The 21837-nt window shown below is 43.2% G+C and overlaps 1 protein-coding gene across 4 annotated transcripts in view; it reads right to left on the bottom strand.

The window, feature by feature from the left end:
• Positions 1-21837, bottom strand: part of dnajc7 (DnaJ (Hsp40) homolog, subfamily C, member 7) — a 61493-nt gene that overhangs the window by 21626 nt on the left and 18030 nt on the right. For all 4 annotated transcript variants that reach the window (XR_015073462.1, XR_015073463.1, XR_015073464.1 and 1 more), the window contains exons 2-4: positions 10864-10952; positions 8749-8873; positions 6468-6581 (exon numbers count right to left, since the gene is read on the bottom strand). Coding sequence is in view for 1 of the 4 variants with exons in the window: in XM_085966498.1 (XP_085822624.1) it covers positions 6468-6581; positions 8749-8873; positions 10864-10952 (328 nt within the window). In the remaining 3 variants the exon portion in view is untranslated. The remainder of the gene's footprint in view (positions 1-6467; positions 6582-8748; positions 8874-10863; positions 10953-21837) is intronic.

The following is a 21837-nucleotide window of genomic DNA, read 5'->3' as shown; positions in this document are numbered from 1 at the left end:
GGATCTCAAACAAGCGTGCTAAGCTTGAATAAAGGAGACTATGAAGGTATGAGAGCGGAATTGAGTAGAGTGGATTGGGAAAATAGATTAAAGGGTAAGACGATACATGATCAGTGGTGTACATTTAAGGAGTTATTTTACAACTTCCAAAAAATATATATTCCACTGAGAAAAGGGTGTAAAAGAAAAGACAGCCATCCGTGGCTAAGTAAAGAAATTAAGGATAGTATTCGACTAAAAACAAGGGCATATAAGGTAGCCAAATCTAGTGGGAGGATAGAGGATTGGGAAAACTTTAAAAGACAGCAAAAAGTAACAAAAAGATTGATTATGAAAGTAAATTAGCAAAAAATATAAAAACAGATAGCAAGAGTTTTTATAGTTATATAAAAAGAAAAAGGGTGGCTAAAGTAAATGTTGATCCCTTAGAGGATGAGACCGGGAAATTAATGGTGGGAAATATGGAGATGGCAAAAACACTGAATGAATATTTTGTATCAGTCTTTACAGTAGAAGACACTAAGAATATCCCAACACTGGACAAACAGGGGGCTATTTGGGGGGGGGGGGGGGGGGGGGGGGGGGGGGAGCTAAACACGATCAAAATCACTAAGGAACTGGTACTCGGTAAAATAATGTGACTCAAGGCAGATAAATTACCTGGACCTGATAGCTTACATCCTAGGGTCTTGAGGGAGGTGGCGGTAGGGATTGTGGTGCATTGGTATTAATTTTCCAAAACTCCCTGGAATCAGCAAAGGTCCCGGCAGACTGGAAAACTGCTAATGTAACGCCCTTATTTAAAAAGGGGCAGTAGACAGAAGGCTGCAAACTATAGACCGGTTAGCCTAACATCTGTGGTAGGTAAAATATTGGAGTCCATTATTAAGGAGACAGTAACAGGACATTTGGATAATCATAATTTAATAGGACAAAGTCAGCATGGTTTTATGAAAGGGAAGTCATGTTTGACAAATTTGCGGGAGTTCCTTGAGGAAGTAACATATAGGGTGGATAAAGGGGAACCAGTGGACGTAGTGTATTTAGACTTCCAAAAGGCATTTGACAAGGTGCCACACAAAAGATTATTGCTTAAGATAAAAAATCACGGGATTGGGGGTAATATTCTGGCATGGATAGAGGATTGGCTATCTAACAGAAAGCAGAGAGTTGGGATAAATGGTTCATTCTCAGACTGGCAATCAGTAACTAGTGGTGTTCCACAGGGGTCAGTGCTGGGTCCCCAACTCTTTACAATCTATATTAACGATTTGGAGGAGGGGACCGAGTGTAACATATCAAAGTTTGCAGATGATACTAAGATGGGAGGGAAAGTAGTGAGTGAGGAGGACATAAAAAACCTGCAAGGGGACATAGACAGGCTAAGTAAGTGGGCAGAGATTTTGCAGGTGGAATACTGGAAAGTGTGAGGTTATGCACTTTGGCAGGAAAAATCGTAGAGCAAGTTATTATCTTAATGGCAAGAAACTGGAAAGTACTGAAGTATAAAGGGATCTGGGGGTCCGGGTGCACGAAACTCAAAAGGTTAGTATGCAGGTGCAGCAAGTGATTAAGAAGGCCAATGGAATGTTGGCTTTCATTGCTAGGGTGATAGAATATAAAAATAGGGAGGTATTGCTTCAGTTGTACAAGGTATTGGTGAGACCGCACCTGGAATACTGCATACAGTTTTGGTGTCCATACTTAAGAAAAGACATACTTGCTCTCGAGTCAGTACAAAGAAGGTTCACTCAGTTAATCCTGGGGATGAGGGGATGGACATATGAGGAGAGGTTGAGTAGATTGGGACTCTACTCATTGGAGTTCAGAAGAATGAGAGGAGATCTTATTGAAACATATAAGATTGTGAAGGGGTTGGATCGGGTGGATGCGGGGAGGATGTTCCCGATGATGGGTGAAACTAGAACTAGGGGGCATAGTCTTAGAATAAGGGGCTGCTCTTTCAAAACTGAGATGAGGAGGAACTACTTCACTCAGAGGGTGGTAGGTCCATGGAATATGCTGCCCCAAAAAGCTGTAGAAGCTACATCATTACATACATTTAAAACAGAAATAGACAGTTTCCTAGAAGTAAAGGGAATTAAGGGTTACGGGGAGCGGGGCAGGAATTTGGACATGAGTCTAGGTTCGGATCGGACCGGACATGGCCCTGTGGGTAGCGGAGCGGGCCCAGGGGCCGTGTAGCCTGATCCTGCTCCTATTTCTTGTGTCTAATTCTGTTAGATTCAGGAGATGGTTCTGTGATAGTAGATTGGCGGTTAGGATCAGATCAGCCATGATCTTATTGAATGGCGGAGCAGGCTCGAGGGGCCGATTGGCCTACTCCTGCTCCTATTTCTTATGTTCTTATGAAGCCCACAACCTGCTCCTTTTACTTCCTCCCAGCTCCTAACCACCTGATTTCCCTCAGTCCTTTGTTTGCCGACAGCAATCTCTCTATATCCTCTGGAATAGTCCCTACTTCATTCAGCAATAATTATCCCTCCTCAACAATCCCACTTTAAAACCCATTAAGCTCTCCAATTAACACCCTACCTCAAATCTTACCTTCCTCTCCAAAGCCTAGAATGAACAGGTGCTTTTAACTATATGCACACCTCTCGCTTTGTTTTGAGGCGATGCAATCTGGCTTCTGTTCCAGTCCCAGCACAAAGATTGCACTTTTCAATTACTAACTACATTGGTGACTGTAGTTCGCTATCCTTTCTTATCCTTTTTGACCTCTCTGCTGCATTTTTTTTGGCACGGAGCCATTTTAATACAGATCAATAATGGAATCATAGGAGACCTCCTAGGAAGATCGACCTACTGCTCACCTCTTGGCTGCAGCACAGTAGACTATATGATTACAGACTTGGACCCATCCTCTTTCAGAGCATTCACAGTCAAACCACAAACAACACTGTCAGATCACAGCCAAATTACTATGTTTCTCAAAAAGACAGAAACAAACAACATAGAAACACAACCCAGTAAACTGTACAACACCAAAAAATCGTACAGATGGGCCAAAAACGACACGGAAAAATACCAGAAAACAATTAGCAATGCATCAACTCAAGCTCTCTTAGACACCTTTCTGGATAACATATACACTCACAATAAAGAAGGCGTAAACCGGGCAGTTAGTAAACTAAACAATATTTTTGATAATTTGGCAACAAATGCAAACTTGAAAGCTCGCAAGAACAAACCCAAAACAAAAAACTATGAAAAATGGTTTGACCATGATTGCCATAACATGAGGAAAAAACTTAGAAAACTATCAAACCAAAAACACAGACATCCAGAAAACGAGGAATTACGCCTTACTTATTGTCAGACGCTAACACAATACAGAAACACACTCAGGACCAAAAAAGAGCAATTTATTAAGAATACACTCAGCTCCATGGAGGAATCCATTGAGTCGAATTGTTTCTGGGACAACTTGAAAACACTACACAAAAAACAACACGACGATTTGTCCATTCAAAATGGGGACACATGGGTAAACCACTTTGAAAAATTATACCAGAAAAACACACTAGGACCAGAGCAACACCAAATACGCAAAAAACTTGAAAAGCTTGAAATGGCCATAAAAGATAACCAAAACCCGCTAGACGCCATAATAACAGAAAAAGAACTTCTTGAAAAACTCAAGGACCTGCGACCAGGAAAAGCTTGCGGGACAGACGGCATACTAAACGAGATGATTAAACACGCAGACGACAAACTGAAACTGGCTATCCTAAAACTCTTCAACTTGGCTCTGAGTGTCGGTTATTTCCCTGACATCTGGAACAAAGGACTCATAACACCCATATACAAAAGTGGGGACAAAATCGACCCAAACAACTATCGAGGCATCTGTGTAAACAGTAACCTGGGGAAGGTATTCTGTAGCATCATAAACAAAAGACTTATAAACTTCCTTGAAGAGCACAATGTCTTGAGTAAAAGCCAAATTGGATTCCTGCCAAACTATAGAACATCCGATCATATCTTCACCCTACAGACCCTAATTGACAAACACGTTCACCATAACAAAAGCAAAATCTACGCATGCTTTGTAGATTTCCAGAAGGCTTTCGACTCCATCTGGCATGACGGTTTATTCCTGAAACTTATCGAAAGCGGGGTAGGAGGTAAAACATATGATGTAATTAAATCAATGTATACAAACAATAAATGTGCAGTTAAAATTGGAGACAAACAAACAAAATACTTCCCACAGGGGCGGGGGGTGACGCAGGGCTCACCAATCTCACCGACACTCTTTAATATTTACATAAATGGATTGGCAAAACTACTTGAACAATCTACAGCACCCGGCCTCACCCTATATGAATCCAAGGTTAAATTCCTCCTCTATGCCGACGACCTGGTTCTGCTGTCACCAACTAAGGAGGGTCTACAGCAGAACCTGGACCTGCTGGAGTCGTACTGCCAGACTTGGGCCCTGACAATAAATCCCCAAAAAACCAAAGTCCTTGTGTTCCAGCAAAGATCCAAACAACATGGACCCACAATAAATTTCACAGTAGGAACAACCAAAATTGAACAAACCACTCACTACACATACTTGGGCTTAAAAATCAGTTCTACGGGAAACTTCAAACTGGCTGTGAATGAACTGAAAGAGAAAGCAAGAAGGGCTTTCTATGCCATCAAAAAATCAATCCAAATAGAAATCCCAATTAGCATTTGGCTCAAAATTTTCAAATCAGTAATTGAACCAATTGCGCTCTATGGCAGTGAGGTCTGGGGACCACTAACACAACAAGATTTTGCAAAATGGGACAAACACCCAATTGAGATCCTACATGCGGAATTCTGTAAAAGTATCCTCCGGACTCAAAGGAAAACAGTAAACAACGCATGCAGGGCGGAACTAGGCCAATACCCATTAATAATCACTATCCAAAAAAGAGCCACCAAATTTTGGAATCACCTACAAATGAGCAACCCCCAATGCTATCACTACGACGCCCTGAAATGCCAAGAGCTGACCATAAAGAAGAATACCCTCAGTCAACTAGTCCTGGGACTCAATAAAGTAACTAATAACAATACTAACAATAACCAGTCCCAGGACAGTGACAGGGTAACACAAAGAATTCGACCCAACACAATCGTCGCTAAGCAAAAGGAAAAATATCTGTCATATTGGGCAGAAACAACAAAAACCCAAAGCAAACTCAATTGCTACTTGGCCCTAAACAGACAATACAACATAGCTGATTACCTGACCATGGTAAAGGATAACAAACTGAGAAGAACCTTGACAAGGTACAGACTTAGCGAACATAGCCTAGCGATCGAAAAAGGCAGACACAGGCAGACCAGGCTGCCAAGAGAAGACAGGATATGCTCTCACTGCAGTCAGGGAGTAGTTGAGACAGAGATGCACTTCCTCACAGCCTGTGGAAAATATCAGGGCATCAGAGAGAATTTCTATCAAAAATTCTCACAAATATGCCCTGAATTCAGAAATCTGACTGACAACCAAAAACTCCCATTTCTACTGGGGGAGGAGAGAAGCTGTGTAACACTGGCGGCACACTATGTTACAGCTTGCCATGAACAGAGGGACAACCAGTAAACTAAGACAAGAGTATATATAAACAAGGCGAAAATATATTTATAAACTCAGGGATATACCTGTTTATACACTGTATGAATGGAACCGCGTTTATGTGTTCAACCATAAATGTATTTTGATGCTTTGGCAACATAAGATGTACCTTATCATGCCAATAAAGCGATTTGTATTGTATTGTATTGGAATCTTATTGCTGTATACTAGCACCTGGAATGAGCCTAGCCTAGATTGGAGCTGTTAACACGGCTGATCATTCGATATCCCTCCAAAGTCTTTCCTTAGCATTACATCATCTTGGCATTTTTTGGGGGGTTTATTTATGTATATCCTAACAAATGATTTCTCCTCCTAACCCTGCACGGTCACCTCGGACTCCATCATCTATATGCCGCTGCTTTATGACATTATATGGAAGCATGGGATTTGGTTCTACATATATGCAGACGACATCCAGCCATCCCTTTTTGTCCCCTCTGATTCAAAGGTTGTTACTTGACTCTCCCACTGTCTAGTCAGCATTAAGAGTTGTGTTCCAATCCCCCAATACCAGGGACCTCATCTTGGAGCCAGCTTGACCCCCCAATGTTGGCTTACCTTTCCCCTCCCCACCCAAGGAGGATGGTCAATAGACAACTGCCGAGTAGTTAAATGAAAATGTGATTCCATTAGCTAGTCACAGTAAGCAACACATGTATTTGTGAATTTAAACAGTCACTTAAAAAAACTGCAAAAATATAACGACGTTTAGAAATACGGCTCTGAACGCAACCTGCATCAACATTACAATCCAGTAGCACGGTGTTAAGGCAGTTTGGGTAACTCAAATACTAGATATATTTGTAACAGGCCTGCTCCTTACCTCAGTAAATGCCTGAGGGTTACCATTTTCCAGTTCCAGAACTTTTTGAAAACACCGGCCAGCTGCCATGGCATTCCCTAAAGAAAGGTGGCATTTCCCCTCTCGTAGGTGACCCTAAAATTAAAACATAATTATACTATTTACCAGTATTGCTATTTTTTCCTGCAACACAAAAGTGAACTGCTGCAGCAATAGGACAAAGATTTTTTTTTTAAATAAAGAGTTTCCACCCCCCCCCCCCCCCACCACTTCAACTATTAATACAGTTTTTGCTTAGAGAAGTAGTGAGATTACAAAAGGAGCAGTGCAGACCAGCACAGTCTGGGTTGTGGGGTGTACCACAGAAACTCATGGAGAGGAAATGACATAAGCTAGCAAGAAAAAGAACTGGCACAGTGACAGCAACTTTTGGGAACAAGTCAGTGTTGTCATTACATAGGATGTACAGCACAGAAACAGGCCATTCGGCCCAACCAGTCCATGCCAGCGTTTATGCTCCACTCGAGCCTCCTCCCGTCTTTCCTCATCTAAATATATCAGCGTAACCCTCTATTCCCTTCTCCCTCATATGCTTGTCTAACCTCCCCTTAAATGCATCTATACTATTCGCTTCAACCACTCCCTGTGGTAGCGAGTTCCACATTCTCACCACTCTTTGGGTAAAGAAGTTCTTTCTGAATTCCCTATTGGATTTCCTGGTGACTATCTTATATTGATGGTCTCTAGTTATGCTCTTCCCCACAAACATTCTCTCTGTATCCACTATCAAAACTTTTCATAAGACCTCTATTAGGTCACCCCTCAGCCTTTTTTCAAAGAGAAAAAAGGCCCAAGCCTGTTCATCCTTTCCTGATATGTATACCCTCGCATTTCTGGTATCATCCTTGTAAATCTTCTCTGCACCCTCTCCAGTGCCTCTATATCCCTTTTATAATATGGCGACCAGAGCTGTACGCAGCACTCCAAGTGTGGTCTAACCAAGGTTTGGTAAAGGTTTAGCGTAACTTCCCTACTTTTCAATTCTATCCCTCTAGTGCTTGGTTTGCTTTTTTATGACTTTGCTAACCTGTGTCGCAACTTTTAGTGATTTGTGTATTTGTACTCCTTCCACCCCACCTAGACTCACACCCTCCAAGTGATGTGACCTCCCTATTCTTCCTACAAAAATGTAATACCTCACATTTATCTGTGCTGAACTTCATTTGCCAATTATATGCCCATTCTGCAAGTTTATTAATATCCTCCTGTAACTTGTTAGAACGTCAGTAAAGTGCAATGTTGAGTTTATGAAATTGTCATGCTATATGCACTTGGAACTATGTGCAACGACCATCAGTACAATTACAAATGTTATCCTTTTAAACTTGAGTTGTGTTGGGAGGGCATTCTGAGTAATATAAAGCTAGGATGAAGTACTGGTGGGCGTAGAAATGAGAACCATGTGAGGTGGTCAATTAGAAGTATCACACAACATTTATACTACAGAACCATTTCCATTGGTACTGGCCCCGCTGCTGAATCTGTGGTGTTGGGTGGATATGACAACAGAATCTTTGTGTTATTTTCTATGACTTGTTGGCATGGCTATACTCAACAAGCCTGGTAACAAAACTACTAGTTTTCAGATTGTTTCAGAAGATGTCTTAGCTAAATTCACAGTTCAGAACAAACATATGTGCATATTTACTAAAACCAGGGTTAATCACAATATTTAAGGTCCATCTTACATGGGTTATATCAAAAGGTACAACTGAGCGCCATGTACAATAGAACTTTAACAGGCCTTTAATCTCTTTAAAATGAGCATCATGTTTTAAAGAAGTGAGCCAATACATTCCAAAAGGAAAATAAAGCAGGTCACAATCAACGTTCCCTTTAAGCTGCGTCTCGAGGCCCCGCGCAGCCGGTGAGCCGGCTTCACAATGCACATGCGCGGAAGTTTGAATGGGCCGCGCAGCCCACCCCCCCAAAAATTAGGGGGAACACCAGTTACAATGGATTGATGCGAGGTGAATGAGAGTACATTCCTCTGCCATATGCAGAAAAAATAAAAATTAATAAAATTTCAACAGAGGTTTCTAGGTTACCAACCATTCTATAGATAAGACAATGTACTTCCTTATATACCACGCTAAACATTACCTGTAACAGTGACAAGGATAATGAAGAATGTGAGGGAAACCTTGAAAGAGACTCGTGTCATGTATTATACATTTAAAAAAAACTACAGGGGTTCACTGGTACCCATTACTACAATTCAGTCTGATCATCCATGACATACCCTCACAAAAGTGTCATCCAGCCTCACAGCCTGCTGTGCATCTTCAAGAGCCTCCCGGAACTTAGCCATCATCATAAGAGTGGCTGCTCGGTTGCCATAGTAACTGGCGTTTTTAGGACAGATATCTGGGAAAACAAAAGAACATTTACTAGGAGCTGTCAGACAGGTAGAAGAAATGCCAAAGTAAACACCTCAACTATTGCTTTGTATAAAGACCAACACAAATTTTAAATTAGATCTCATAAACCTTTAAAAGGAGAAAGTAACTCAACAGGTAAGCCATTCCACTGATGAGTAGTTACCCACAGAACTCCTCCAGGGGATTTTAAAAATAAATCTGCATTTATAGGGTGCCATCTTCTAATTGGAGCCAACTGAATGGTCCACCGAGTGTGAATTAACGTTGCACTTTTACGCATGTGCAATTTTACAACTCTTGTGGAAATGTTAGCTGATTTTTTTTTTTTTTAAATAAAAGCAAAACTCTTTCTCAAGACCAGTAAAAAGAGATAGATAACGTTTCTGTGGAGCAATTGGTCTGAAGGTGATTCCCTTGGCTTCCGTCACTTCACACCAGTAAAAACAGAGCTTGGCTTATATTAAACGAACAAACAGCTCAGGGTTATTATTCTCTCCAGTTGTGGCTTTTACTCCACATTCTTACCTCTTGCTCTCCAGTTGTTCTGTGCTGAAAAACAGATGGGTTTCCCAAACCTGGGGGCGGAGGGCGCGCTGTGGTATGGTAAGAGAGTTTAATTCTAAACACTGTTTTGTTGCATAGCATTAGGGAGCAACATATAAACCAGCCTTTTCACAAGTTATTACTGACAAGACAGCCATTAAAATACTATTTATAACATTAGAAAAATGACAATGAACCAGTAGACCAATCGTTTACAGTGGAATCCTATTCAGTTCAGTCCCTCCTGGGCTGTGATTAACAAAAACTGGATTTAACAATCCTTCAGGGTTAAAAAGACTCCAGTTCTGAAAGGAACCACAGACCAAAATCAACTGTTAATAGTTTGCCAGGTTTAATAATAAAAACTTTTAAAGATATTTTTTAATCATATTTTCCCCTTCCCTGAAGGTTGGAGTTTGAACCCTCAGGTGCTAGCAACTCTCTGGTACCTTACATCCGTGGCCATACTTCATGTGTAAGCCCCTGACAGTAAGTAGAGAAGGCCATTAAACCAGGGGCAACATCACAGCCAAGTTTGGTCCCATCTTCCTCTAGCTTTCACGCACATGCACTTTCCATGACTATAGCTGATAAAAATCTGTAGCCCAGGGGAGCTGAAGCCAATTGTAGCATCCTAATTGTTAAAGCTACTTTGTAATATTAAAAGTGGAGTACGGCACTATCCGGGTTATCATTTTTAATTTGCATGGGCTGAGCAAACTGCAATGGCATATTTCTGCTCAACTGCTGTCTGACACGGTTTCCTTGCAAGTTAAGCTAACACGTTCATTTTTGCAAGGCACACCCTGTTCATCTTTTGTCGGGTCAGGATCAATGGGCTGAATAAATATAGCCACTGTTTGTGTTTTTTTGTTAATTTGTTAATACATTTTTATGCTCGAGAACTGAACACTTGCATTGCTGCACACCCAGCATCGGCGTCAAGTAATCTCAGGACAGGCATGAGAGTGGTCAGAGGTAGAGCAAGCTCCTTGTACTCTGCCCCAACAAGCTCAGCAGTGTGAATTTTGCCACTTCCCACACCAGCCCCTCTCTCTCTCGTCAGATTAGCAATCATTACAAATTGGGGAGTTTTACAGTGGTCTGCAGCCACCAAAACCACGTTGAAGCTACCAAAATTCATTTTATGTAGAGCATTTACAGAAACAAAGAGAGGACACTTTAATTGCATCAGTCGAATGGATTTGAATGTACGCCCAGAAGTGTCCAACTACTTCACTCTCGTTTAATAAATCAGTTTAAAAAAAATACTCCGGAGAGGGATGACAGTAAATCATTTTAATTGAACACAAGCATTTAAGAGTACAGAATAGAACTGATGCATCTTTTTCAAAGCATCAATTTAAACTTTGCGAGCTCACAATTGCTTCCATTGCAATAGCGTCAGATGCTGGCTTAAACCAAATTCTTACCTATTGCTTTTGTGTAATAATTATATGCCTCGTTGTAGTCCTTCTTGACGTAAAATGAATTGCCTTGCTCTTTGAATAATTCAGCCTCTCTGTAGAATTAAAAGACAGCCTGTATTAAATAGAGAATCTCAATTCTTTCCTCCCTGAGGTAATCTATTCCTTTATTCCCTCACAATTGCTCCAAAGAATTTTAACGGTAGATTTCCAAGTTTGAGTTATTTAACAAAAAATGTACAGTATTTCAATGCCTGACACGCCAAGAAGATTCTAACAGTATCTTTGTAAATTTAGATTGTGCAAGTAACCTTATGTATTATAAAAAAAATACAGGTACAGTAGCAGGTTTATGGTACTAGACTAGCAGCTCAGATAGTTAAACTTGAGGGCTAGCACCTGAAAGATGACCAAGTAGTGCTGATTGTTGTAAAACTTCCAATTGATTCATGAATACCCTTCAGGGAAAGGAACCTGCCATTCCTACATGTGACTCCATTCCTACATGACATGGCTGACTCCTAATGTCCTCTAAAGTTACCACTCGGTTGCTATGAAGCAGAAGACCTATCACCACCTACTCATTACAAGTTCTTCTCAGGGCGACCAGAGATGGGCAATAAATGCAGCCTTGCCCGCGTTGCCCACATCCCGGGAACACATTTTTAAAAACTATATTTTTTCACATTGACAAATATGAGTTGATGGGCTATTTAACACCATTAAAATGTTGGCAGAATTCTGAATCCAGCTGCTAGGAATCACACAGTAGCCCGTGGGGACCAGCCAATCTCCTGATACAACCACATGCAAGTGGTGTGGGGAGAGTTCCATTCAAATATCCAATGTATTCACAGTGCATTAAAACACGTAGCACTCCATCAGAAATGCTGTAATGATTTATGTCTGCAAAGCACAATGATCACACACACAATGCTGAAAAGGAAACTATATAGCCTAGTCTGTTTTCTTTATTCTGTTTGAAGTCTGAAATTTTGTGGTGAGTCAACACTATCAGCAACAACAGGCCCTGCACCAATGTGCAAGGCCTAAAAATAAGACCAATTCCCCAGGCTGATATTACATTAGCAAATTTAGACTAGGGTGCTCTAGTTAATAGAATTACACCTGTGAAAACCAGGTGGGACCTTAAGTGATGTCCTATATCTAATGTCACTGAAAATTAGAAATTCTCAAGTCCAGGCATATTTCACATTTTGTTTCAATAGGTGTTCTTTGTACAGATGCTAAACTTGGCATTGAATAGACATCAAGAAGAGGCTGATTCTTTTGCATAAAAACAGAAAATGCTGAAAATACACAGATCAGTCTGTGCATCTGTAAAGAGAAAAGGCAGGTTATGACATTTTGGGGTGAACCCTTTAGCAGAACGGTGCTCTAATAAAGGGTACACATACAAAATGTCATAACCTGCCATTTCTCCTCCTCAATGACTGACCTGCTATGAATTGCTAGCATTTTCTATTTTTATTTCTGATTTACAGCATTTGCCATTTTTCCTTTTTCTTTTATTAACTAATTTTTAGTATGGTGCCCTGTTATAAGCATATAAAAACATAGAAAAATAGGAGCAGGCCATTCAGCCCTTCGAGCCTGCTCCGCCATTCAATATCATGACTGATCCTCTCTCTCAATACCATATTCCAGCTCTCTCCCCATATCCCTTGATGCCTTTTGCATCTAGCAATCTATCTATCTCCTTCTTAAATATATTCAGTGACTTGGCCTCCACAGCCTTCTGTGGTAGAGAATTCCACAGGTTCACCACTCAAGAAATTTCTCCTCATCTCAGTCTTAAATGTCCATATCCTGAGACTGTGACCCCTCGTTCTAGAGCCCCCAGCCAGGGGAAACATCCTCCCTGCATCCAGTCTGTCTAGCCCTGTCAGAATTTTATACGTTTCAATGAGATCCCCTCTCATTCTTCTAAACTCAAGTGAATACAGGCCTAGTCGACCCAATCTCTCCTCATACCACAGTCCTGCCATCCCAGGAATCAATCTGGTGAACCTTTGCTGCACTCCCTCTATGGCAAGTATATCCTTTCTTAGGTAAGGAGACCAAAACTGCACACAGTACTCCAGGTGTGGTCTCACCAAGGCCCTGTATAACTGTAGTAAAACATCCTTGCTCCTGTACTCAAATCCTCTTGTAATGAAGGTCAACATACCATTTGCCTTCCTAACTGCTTGCTGCACCTGCATGTTTGCTTTCAGTGACTGGTGTACAAGGACACCCAGGTCCCTTTGTACATCAACATTTCCCAATCTATCACCATTTAAATAATACTCTGCCTTTCTGTTTTTCCTACCGAAGTGGATAACTTCACATTTATCCACGTTATACTGCATCTGTCATGTATTTGCCCACTCACTCAACTTGTCTAAATCGTCTTGAAGCCTCTTTGCATCCTCCTCACAACTCACAATCCCATCTAGTTTCGTGTCGTCAGCAAACTTAGAAATATTACATTTGGTTCCCTCATCCAAATCATTGATATATATTGCGAATAGCTGGGGCCCAAGCACTGGTCCCAGCGGTACCCCACTAGTCACCGCCTGCCACCCCGAAAAAGATCGATTTATTCCTACTCTCTGTTTCCTGTTTGTTAACCAATTTTCAATCCATGACAATCCCATGTGCTTTAATTTTGCACACTAACCTCTTATGTGGGACTTTATCAAAGGCCTTCTGGAAATCCAAATACACCACATCCACTGGTTCTCCCTTATCTATTCTACCAGTTACATCCTCAAAAACTCCTGTAGGTTTGTCAAACACGATTTCCCTTTCATAAATTCATGTTGACTTTGTCTAATCCCATTGATATTTTCTAAGTGTCCTGTTATCACATCCTTTATAATAGACTCTAGCATTTTCCCTACTACTGATGTTAGGCTAACCGGTCTGTAGTTCCCTGTTTTCTCTCTCCCATCTTTTTTAAATAGTGGGGTTACATTTGCCACCCTCCAATCTGCAGGAACTGTTCCATAATCTATAGAATTTTGGAAGATGACAACTAATGCATCCACTATTTCCATGGCTACCTCTTTTAGTACTCTGGGATGCAGATTATCAGGCCCTGGGGATTTATTGGCTTTCAGTTTCATTAATTTCTCCAGCACTATTTTTTTTACTAATACTAATTTCTTTTAATTCCTCCTTCTCACTAGACCCTTGGTTCCTTAGCATTTCTGGGAAGTTATTTGTATCCTCTTCCGTGAAGACAGAACCAAAGTATTTGTTTAATTGCTCCACTATTTCCTTGTTCCCCATTATAAATTCTTCCGTTTCTGACTGTGAGGGACCTACATTTGTCTTCACTAAATCTTTTCTTTTTGCATTGAAATATTATCTACTGCAGATAAATTCTATTTCACACTTTGAAAGCAATTGGGGAGGGTAATTGGTTGGCAAAAACAAGACTTACAACAGAGTGATAGGACCTGAGCTAGTGCCTGCTGATCCTTGTTTGGCAATCTTAGCTGGGAATAGCTAAAGAAATAGTTAGGCAAGTCTCGGCCTACACTCAAGACCAACAGGTCCCCTGCCAACCAGGGGATGCAGTATGGCTTGTGTAGAATTAAAGGAGGTAAATTAAGTGAAGAAATAAATACATGTGTTTTGATGGTATAGGTAAGCTGAGGATGCACAAAACAGACAGATAATTTTCCAATTCTGATTAATCATGATACAGCTCCTTCGCTTTTACTTCTCTCATCTGCCACTCTCTGACATTGCTGGAGATGTGCATCAAACTCCTGGCCTCAGGTGGCTGTATGGAAATTTCACTAGTTTAAAAAAGTGCAGTACCTGTAGTTGTAACAAGTAACCAAGATGCAGAGAATAGACAGATACTAGGAGAAAATTCCACGGTGGTAATATTCTACCTGACCTCCACCACCAAAGACAAGGGCAGCAGGTGCATGGGAACACCGTCACTGCCAAGTCACACACCATCTCGGCTTAGACATATATCACTGTTCCTCATCGTCACTGGGTCAAAATCCCAGCGCTCCCTACCCAACAGTGCGGCATCGGCAGCGGGTGGAGGCGGAGCAGCGCGGCAGAGCGACTACAAGAGGCCCCAGAGGCTCAGGTAGGCCTCACCAATCTCCAATCTCAGGCAAGGAGAGAGGTAAAAAGTATTCAAGGTGTGACGTCACCACAAAACAGGTAGGTGATTGGTTGGAGTATTTCTCTCGTTTTAAAACTTTAAGTCTGTGGTTTATAGTTTTTAAGGTTGCTGTGGTGTACCAAGGCCTTTCTGGTGCAGAGTGACTGTTGGTAAACCATTTAACTGGTGAAACTAGAGGGACTGATTTAATTTAAATCCAATTAATTAAAGGGGATACTAGCATCTAAAATCGGGGAGAGGGTGTCCATAACTAACAATAAAAAATGTAATTAATTAAATAGAATGGAGGTGATGTGTTACTGTTGCGAGATGTGGGAGCCGGTGAACCCCATTGAGGCTCACGGTGATTACGTCTGTGACAAGTGTCTGCTGCTACAGGAACTCCAGCTCCGTGTTGATGAGCTGGAGTCTGAGCTTCAGACACTGCGACACATCAGGGAGGGGGAGAAGTACCTGGACTCTGTGTATCAGGAGGTGGTCACACCTATGAAGTTAAGTAATTCAGATGTAGCCCATGGTCAGGGACAGGACGGTGTGACTACGAGTGAGGCAGGTACGGGGATCCAGGAGGTAGAGCTGGAGGAGCCGCAGCCCTTGCTCTTGACCAACAGGTTCGAGGTTCTTACTCCCTGTGGGGACAGGAGCAGGGACTGCAGGGAGGATGAGCAACCTGGCCACAGCACCGTGGAACCATTCAAGAGGGGGGAGTAAATAGAAATGTTGTAGTGGTAGGGGATAGTATTATTAGGGGGATAGATAGAGTTCTCTGCAGCCGAGAGCGAGAGTCCCGAAGGCTGTGTTGCCTACCCGGTGCCAGGGTTAAGGACATCTCCTCTGGGCTGGCCTACCCGGTGCCAGGGTTAAGGACATCTCCTCTGGGCTGGAAAGAAACTTGCAGTGGGAGGGGGGTGGATCCAGTTGTCGTGGTCCATGTTGGTACAAACGACGTAGATAGAACTAGGAAGCCGGTTCTGTTAAAGGAGTATGAGCAGCTAGGGGTCAAATTAAAAAACAGAACCTCAAGTGTGGTGTATGTAACCTGTTCCACCTTAAGAGAACTTAAGCCTGTTCCACCTTGAGATGTACTACTTTCTCTGGCTGTTGTATACGTAATACCGGTGGTGACCACCGGTATAGAAGTACTGTGTAGTGAAATTGTATTTAGTATAGTCCTGACCTCCAACTAGTAAAGACCTGTTGAACTTTATTCTTGTAGTCTGTGTCAGTAATTAATCTTACTACAACTGGAACACACAGACTTAACAGTGGCGACGAGTCCGATTCTTACCCTGCGGCAGTTTATATCCACGGCGGCTTCGTCCACAGAACGGGCGTCGAAGAGAGGCATCCACCCTCATCACCCTGCTGGAAGACACGTCGCGCGGCAGGCATCGAGAACCCGGAGTGCAAAAGACATCCTGAACTCAAAGCCTCCATCAGCGGCAGTCAGCTATCTTCTTTCTACCTCGGTGGTGGGTAAGCCGGTCAGCGACGCGAGCAGAAAGTCGGCCGCGTTGGCTGTACAGACCGGGGGGGGGGGGGGGGGGGGGGGGGGGGAGGAAGACGGAGGAATAAGGGCGGTGAGATCGATCGCGACCGGAGATAAGGGCCGGGCCGAAAGGCGCAGCGCGGGGACATCAATCGCGGCTGGTGATAAGGGCCGGGCCGCTTTCGGGCCAAAAAGGCGCAGCGTCTGGGGCGACTGAAGGCGCGAGAGCCGCGGTGAAGGCGAACGCAGCCGGTGCTAATAACCGGGCTGCAAGAAGGGTGGCGAGGCGCGACATCGGGGAAGCGCGAATGCCCGAGGGAGCCGCGGTGAAGCGGAGACAGCGTCGGGGGAGTTACTAACCGCTGGGAAAGGGGAGCAGCAGCGGCACGCCAAACGCCATTGCAGCCAGTGGGTGAAGACTGCCAAGCGCGGGAAAACCGCCATTTTGTAGGTGGAGGACGAAGACAAGAGCGGGAAGCCGCCATCTTGGGATAAAATAAATTGCAACGATGCCTAAACATGGGAACATTAATACCTTTGATAGCGACATCGAAGATTGGGCCATGTATGTAGAACGCATACAAAATTATTGTAAAGCAAATAAAATCCCAGATGCAGAGAAAGCACTAACTTTATTAAACTTAATGGGTGCGAAGACATACGGGCAATTGAAACACCTTTTAGCACCAGATGAACCGGCGGATAAGACGTTCGAGGAGATCGTTACTGTCCTGAAAAATCATCTAAACCCCACGCCGCTGATGCTAGCGGAACGATTTAAATTTTACAGCAGAAGGCAGCTGAAGGATGAAAGCAATGCTGAATATTTAATGGAATTGCGTAAGCTAGCAAAGTACTGTCAGTTTGGAACGGGACTAACAGACGCGCTAAGAGATAAATTTGTGTGTGGATTATTAAAAGAAGATACACAAAAGCGACTGCTCGAGGAGAATGAGCTGACGCTTGAGAAAGCGGTCACTATGGCAGCAGCACACGAAGCCGTAGCGAGAGGCACGGCAGTAATGCAGCTACGGTCACCGGAACTCAGTACAAATAAATTGGGTTTGAGTACTGTAAAATGTTATCGTTGTGGAAAGACAACACACGATCAGAACCAGTGTTGGTTTAAAAACCAAGAATGCAGAACGTGCGGCAGGCTTGGCCACATAGCTAAAGTATGCCGGTCAGGAAAGAAGACCAGCAACAAAAAGTCACCGCAAGGAAAATACATAAAGGTGCACAAGGTGACAAAGACCAGTTCGAACGAACAGAAGTCAGATTCAGACGCTAGCAGTAATGAACTGGGTAGCTTAAGAGTACACAACGTTGGTAAGGATGCAGATCTCCAGACAATTTGGGTCACTCTTCAGATAGCAGGAGTCCAAGTAAAGATGAAATTGGACACTGGATCGGCATTGACGGTCATGAATAAGTAAGATTACAAAAGGTTATTCCAACATATTCCCCATACACGGGGCAAAGAGTGTACCCCATCGGAAAGATAGAGGTAAAAGTGGTCCACAAGGGCGAAGAAAGCCAAGTAATGGACTTATATGTGCTACCTGAAGGAGGTCCACCACTACTGGGACGGGAGTGGATTAGGAAAATGAATATGGGCTGGTACTCCTTAAAAGCACTAACGGTAGGTTCCGGGGAAACAGATGTCAAACCTAAACGATTGTCCAAAATATTGGATGATGCTAAAGAGGTGTTCCAGCAAGGACTGGGAACACTGAAAGGAATTACGGCAAACATCAAGATTGATGAACATGCACAACCAAAATTTTTCAAAGCCAGACCGGTACCCTATGCAATACGACCTACTGTAGAAGCGGAACTGGAAGCGCTAGAACGCTCAGGTGTACTGTCTAAGGTAGATTGGAGTGAGTGGGCTACGGCCATTGTTCCCGTTATGAAACGTCCTTCGAGCAACAAGCCAGGAGAACCAGGGAAGGTTCGCATCTGTGGAGATTTCAAGATCACCGTTAATCTGGTGCTTCACACGGTGCAGTATCCGCTTCCGCGGATTGAGGATATTTTTGCTTCGTTGTCTGGCGGGAAACACTTCACCAAGATAGACCTGGCGCAGGCGTACTTGCAGATGGAGGTTGAAGAAGAGTCACGCCAGTACCTCACGATCAACACGCATAGAAGTTTGTACCGGTATAATAGGCCGGTTTTTGGAGTGGCATCAGCTCCGGCAATTTGGCAGAGGGCCATGGAGCAGGTATTACAGGGAATTCCAGGCACACAATGTTACCTGGACGATATTCTGATTACAGGTGATGGTGATGAAGAACACCTCGCAAACTTGGAACTGGTGCTCAACAGACTGAAAGAGTATGGACTTAGAGTTAATCGGCAGAAATGTGAGTTCTTTCAGAAGCGGATCTCGTACTGTGGTTATGTCATTGACCGGGAGGGGCTTCATAAGTCTCCTGACAAGATAGAGGCAGTTGTAAAGGCTCCCGCTCTGGATAATGTCTCTCAGTTGAGGTCGTTTCTGGGATTGATTAACTATTACCATAAGTTTCTACCGAATCTATCCACGGTACTGCACCCGCTGAACGCTCTTTTACAGAAGGGGGTACCATGGGAATGGAGCGAAAACTGTAAGAAGGCATTTTGCAAAGGCAAAGAATTGATCACCTCAGAGGAAGTGTTGGCTCACTTCAACCCGACACTGCCTATTCGGTTGGCTTGTGATGCTTCTCCATATGGTATTGGGGCAGTACTCTCACACAAGTTGCCAAATGGCACGGAAAGGCCAGTCGCGTTTGCATCCAGATCATTGACCTCCGCTGAGCGCAACTATGCGCAGATCGATAGGGAGGCTCTCAGCCTTGTATGGGGAGTGAAGAAGTTTAATCATTAATTGCAGGGCCAAAAATTCACACTTCTGAGACCATCAGCCGTTGGTATCCATTTTTAACCCTAAGAAGGGTGTTTCGGTGATGACTGCACAGCGACTCCAGAGATGGTCCCTTTTCCTAGGGGCACATCAATATCAAATAGAATTCAAAGGTACAAAGCAGCATGGCAATGCTGATGGGCTGTCGCGCCTGCCACTACCTGAAGCAGAAGAGACGACGAAAGTTGACCCTGTTGAGTTATTTCATTCGACCATCATCGAGTGTTTACCAGTCACAAATGCAAGTACTGAAAGAGAAACCAGGAACGACCCGACACTGTCCCGAGTTTACGAGGTGACAGTGAAGGGATGGCCAACACATGGTGATCCTCTGTTACCAGCATTCTCGGCAAGGCGAGGCCAGCTGTCCGTCTGCCATGGTACTTTGATGTACGGGACAAGAGTGATTATTCCTCCCAAGTTACGGGAAAGAGTTCTAAAGGAACTGCATGAAGGTCATCTGGGGGGAGTTAAGATGAAAAGTCTTGCTAGGGCTTATGTATGGTGGCCGGGCATTGACCAACAGATAGAGGAGTTGACAAAAAGCTGCGCTGGGTGCCAAAAAGTGCAAAATGCACCTCCGATCGCATTGCTACACCCATGGGAATGGCCTTCAGCCCCATGGCAACGCGTACATATTGACTTTGCTGGTCCATTCATGGACTCCATGTTCCTAATTGCGGTGGACGCACATTCCAAATGGCCAGAAGTGATCAAGATGAATACCACTACTTCAGAAAAGACAATTGCGGTGTTAAGAACAATATTCGCAAGGAACGGATTGCCAGAACAGATCTGTTCGGACAACGGACCACAGTTCGTGTCGGAAGAATTCCAAAAATTCTTAAAGAAGAATGGGGTGAAACATTATACCTCTGCCCCATATCATCCGGTGACAAACGGGTTGGCCGAGAGATTTGTCCAAACATTCAAAAAGGCAATAAAGGCCATGAACGATGATCAGATTCCGCTACAACACAAGGTGGACAATTTCTTAATGGCATATCGAAACGCCGCTCATGCAGTGACTAACCAAAGTCCTGCCATGATGTTTTATAACAGGAGGTTGCGGTCCAGGTTGGACTTGTTAAAACCAAATGTGCGGAGGGAAGTGGAAAACAAACAGTTCCGGCATATTAATAACAAGTCCACTCGAAGTTTCGACATAGGACAACCAGTGTTGGCAAGGGGCTATGGAAACGAAAAATGGCAGTCCGGAACAATTCGGGCCAGACAAGGACCTCTGATGTACACAGTAGATATTGGTAACAATGTGATAAGGCGTCATGCGGATCAACTGGTAGAATCAAGAGCAAGGGTCGAACCCATGGTTGCGACAGAGACAACTGTGGAAGACGTTAATGAACCTGAAGCATCTACCTCGGCAGGGACTGTACCTGATGATGACGTCCAATACATAGGAAACCAACAAGAAGAGTCACCTCAGCAACAAGAATCAGAGACCACTGAAAGGAGTTATCCAAACCGAATCAGAAGGCCTCCTGAGAGACTGAACCTTTGAACTGTTTATACCTGAAGTTATATATGTATATATGTTATATTATGTTATGTTAAATGGGGATATGACTGTTAAGCTAAAAAGGGAGGATTGTGGTGTATGTAACCTGTTCCACCTTAAGAGAACTTAAGCCTGTTCCACCTTGAGATGTACTACTTTCTCTGGCTGCTGTATACGTAATACCGGTGGTGACCACCGGTATATAAGTACTGTGTAGTGATATTGTATTTAGTATAGTCCTGACCTCCAACTAGTAAAGACCTGTTGAACTTTATTCTTGTAGTCTGTGTCAGTAATTAATCTTAATACAACTGGAACACACAGACTTAACATCAAGGGTAATAATCTCTGGATTATTACCTGAGCCACAAGCGAATTTGGCTAGGACAAATAAAATTAAAGAGTTAAATGCGTGGCTCAAAGACTGGTGTGGGAGAAATGGGTTTTGCTTCCTGGGACACTGGCACCAGTACTGGGGCAGGAGGGAGCTGTTCCGCTGGGACGGGCTTCACTTCGCCAGTGCTGGGACTAGAGTCCTGGCAGATCATATAACTAGGGCTGTAGAGAGGGCTTTAAACTAACTAGTGGGGGGGAAGTTCCTAGAGAGCAAATAATAAAAATGACAACAGAGAAGGTCATAGACTTAGGTAGCAGTGGGGAAATTAAAAACCAGAGTGTGTCAGGAAGGGGCAGAAGGTATGGAGTAAAAGGTAAAGTAATAAAAAGGGCAAAAGCAGGAACTAAGTGTCACAAAACATCTTTGAAAGTTCTCTATCTGAATGCACGTAGCATTCGTAACAAAATAGACGAGTTAATGGCACAAATAACTACATATGGGTATGATCTTGTGGCCATTACAGAAACATGGCTGCAGGGTGACAATGCCTGGGAATTAAACATAC

The sequence above is a fragment of the Somniosus microcephalus genome, chromosome 24 (genome assembly GCF_052327205.1).
Source record: "Somniosus microcephalus isolate GS21.2 chromosome 24, FLI_Smic_1.0, whole genome shotgun sequence".
In the NCBI taxonomy this organism is placed as follows: Eukaryota; Metazoa; Chordata; class Chondrichthyes; order Squaliformes; family Somniosidae; genus Somniosus; species Somniosus microcephalus.
Note: the sequence above shows the minus strand (reverse complement) of the source record. Positions and strands in the feature narration are given on the sequence as shown.